At 45.7% G+C, this 3,352-nt stretch overlaps 1 protein-coding gene across 1 annotated transcript in view; it reads right to left on the reverse strand.

Moving 5' to 3' along the window:
- Positions 1–3,094, reverse strand: part of SARC_10719 (hypothetical protein) — a gene marked incomplete at both ends in the record, with an annotated part of 9,460 nt that extends 6,366 nt beyond the window's left edge. Inside the window, 5 exons of the mRNA XM_014295229.1 lie at positions 18–120; positions 371–536; positions 1,295–1,434; positions 2,021–2,366; positions 2,865–3,094. Of these exons, the coding sequence (XP_014150704.1) occupies positions 18–120; positions 371–536; positions 1,295–1,434; positions 2,021–2,366; positions 2,865–3,094 (985 nt within the window). The remainder of the gene's footprint in view (positions 1–17; positions 121–370; positions 537–1,294; positions 1,435–2,020; positions 2,367–2,864) is intronic.
- Between the last annotated feature and the right edge of the window lie 258 nt (positions 3,095–3,352).

Consider the following 3,352-nt stretch of genomic DNA (forward strand, 5'->3'; position numbering starts at 1 on the left):
ATAGCACAGTCACACACCGCCGTCGGTCTGGGAGTCAGCTGGCTCGAACATATCGTTATCTCTCATCCACTCTTCTTCTCGCGCCAACTCTTCCTCTCTGGTGATTAGTGGCACGCCCATCTGGTGTAATGCGGGTTGATATATTGTGAGCATGCTGTATTCGTACTTTCTATTCATAGGTGCAAACGTTCCAGTGACCAGGAGCTTTTTGTGTAGGGACATATACCAACTACAACACCGACTCAAATGAGTATAACCTTTCTACGCATCGGCCATTCACGTCAATTCTTCCCCACACAGTAACCAAGGCACTAGGCCACTCAGGCACATTCCCGACATGTGAACCAACATTATCAATACAGTTGTTTACCTCCTTTCGCAAGCGGCTCTCCTCGGCTCGGAACTTGTCCGCAACGAGCACACCGTCACTGTCGTAGCCTCCGTCACCATCTAGTTGACCTTCGCTGTTGTACAGAAAGCCCTTGTATTGCATCTTACCCTCAAGCACCTCTTCCTGGTTAGAAAACTGACCTCGACTACGGTTGCGGTCGAAAGAACACAATTTTGTGAGTGTTCAGGCAAGCGAGTCTTAAACAAGCAACGCGTTTGAGAGAATTTGTGATCGTGCTGGTACTTTTGATCATCACTTTTCATCATTTTATACACTTCGCACCAATCACAACCATATCTCAACGCCAGTTGCGGACAGAGAGTGCGGATTTACATTTATTTGTTGATGGGTTGTTGTAGTGTGTATGGGAACGCATGTTTTCGTACGGGCAAGTGTAGCCAGGGACGTTTAAGGCGGCGTGCGCGTTAGCAAAACGTTTGTTTAAACTAACGGCCTCCCCTGGAGTTCCGGTTCAACTTCAAAGCGGTCGCAACTAAATAGAAACACACGACTTGCATATGTACAAATACCTCGGCGCTGTACGAATAGTCCAGATGGGTATACTTCTATAGGTATGTGACTTGCCAGGTGTCCTCACATTGCCAAAACCACCGTACTATGCACAATCACAGCAACTAGCTGCATCACCAGCGACACATTCAAAACTAAGCCTCGATCCGATACGGAAGGACACATCCAGTATGTTGTTGCTAAAACTCAAAGGCACTTTCAGTATCCGGATAAGCTCTCGCACGCACCCGCAACTTACATCGCATGAACCAGGTGTATGCGCGAACATGTACACTGCAATCGGAAGTTCAGAACGAAGACTGTTGGACACGTGCACCAGAAAGAAAACTGGGATATTGTTTTGTTTTAAAAGCTACCATGTGTGAAGAATACCTGCCAGTACGTGGCTTCTCTTCCTCAGCCACCTCGGCGTTGCCAGACTCTATGCTTGCTTCATCTGTACTGGGTGCCTTGTCCTTTATGAATTTGTTGGTATTGAGCTCGTTTTGCTGCGTGTGGGCTCGTCCAACACCCTATAATGCAGCGAGAATGTGTTTGTATATATGTAAATTGGTTTATATATATCTGAAATTCAGTTATATATATTCAAATTTGTTCATATATGTTCAAATCCCTTCATATGTATTTGAAAATACATCCGAGTCGAGGATTTATGCGCGTGGTGTATGAGAATGATATGACAATAAACGAATTTCAACATTCGGACAAAATTAGGTACTTGGGTAGTATGTGAGTACTCTATATAATCGATATTCTCATCGTACTACATATTGCTTGAGAGCCTTTCACTGCTATGCAGTACACCTTTGCAAAAAAAAACCCCCATTCAACACCGATAGATGTTATTGCAGTGCTAAACAGTTCCATTGAAACCAACGGTTCAGTTGCTGAGAGTCCTCGCGGGTAGACACTTCAATGGTAGTCATTCAACAATCTCACAGAGCTCGTTACTTACACCAACCACACATACCAACGAAACTTCAGACAGTAAGATAAAGCTACAGACGCCACTCCACAATTCTGGCAACTCATCTGCCGCTAAGCGTATCAATAACAAACACACAGAAATCTGTGTCAAAAGACCCCCCAAACCCCTACCGGTGGGCCGTCTCTTATCAGATCGCCACGTTCATCAAACTCTCCATCACTGGCCAAATTGCCATCTTCGTCGTACCGGTTTCCGGTAAACGCAATGTTACCAGCGGCGTCTACGTGCCACCCAGGCGCGTCCTTCATGGGCGTGAAAATCGCAAGGCTGGGTTTTGTGGGTGCTGTGGTCTCTGCGGGTTTCTCGGCACCTTCTGCGCTTTCCGGATCAGTGGTAGTGGCTGCTGCTGCGGCAGAATTGCCCGTCTGGTGCAGGTCTTTGGCCGTTGTAGTGGGTATGCCGATACCTGATCCCATCCTTTGTTTGGCGCTTGGTTTGAGCGCGGGAGTGGTCGGCCTGGATGTAAATAAAATATCCAAGAGTGCAAGCGTAAGATTCATTATATATATACATGTATATATATATATATATATTAGTCAGAATCCGACGCGAAGCACACACTACAGCGTCATACTAATCTCGACATGCGCTGAATATATATATATATATTAATTATGTATCTAAATATACATATGTGTGTATGTGTGTGTATGCACGTACACAAAAATGTAGCGAGCGCTGGGGAACTCTCCAATTCCATTGCATAGATGATTCGATGGAAGCGCGTGTAACGAAACTTTATTTCCCATGCACTTGAATAGACTATGCGCTCATAGCGTACCACTCACACCAGCCATATCCCTGACCTTTTGATTTCAGATATTTAAGTCCCTGTTAGTCAGAATCCGACGCGAAGCACACAGTACAGCGTCAAACTAATCTCGACATGCGCTATAATCAAGATGAAGTAAAGCACGCACAATCCAGATAGAACGTATACATACACACACACACCTTGGCTTCATGGACTTCAACAACTCCTCTCTCGCGGCCGCATGCCTCGCTCTGTTGTGCTTGCTTCGAGCACGTACAGCCGCATGTGCATGGAAGTTCGCTCTTGACACACGGGTATGCACGTTCACAGGTGCTTGGCTATGCCTGAGTGTATTCTTACATGCCTCTGCGTGCAATTGAGCCACGGCAGCGTGCGGTCGAGCCACTTGCGAGGCTGTTCGGATTGTGGTCTAGAGGAGAGGTGATGGATATCAAATTGTGGTTCAGGGTAGATATTGTTGGAGTACCCTCAATGAAGAGATTATCATTTGTAAATGAGGTCGTGGAGATGAGTCTAGGTATGCTCTCCCTATGAACTTTCTTACCAGACAATACGACATCCACGCGCAATGTCGATCAGACAAATCAATACTGTGACCCTTTTCCCGATTTAATAGATGTATAAGTCTTGTTTAGAGTTTTGAAGATCTGATTTTGAGGCTGTAGGG

This window comes from Sphaeroforma arctica, assembly GCF_001186125.1.
Source record: "Sphaeroforma arctica JP610 unplaced genomic scaffold supercont1.1360, whole genome shotgun sequence".
Classification (NCBI taxonomy): Eukaryota; class Ichthyosporea; order Ichthyophonida; genus Sphaeroforma; species Sphaeroforma arctica.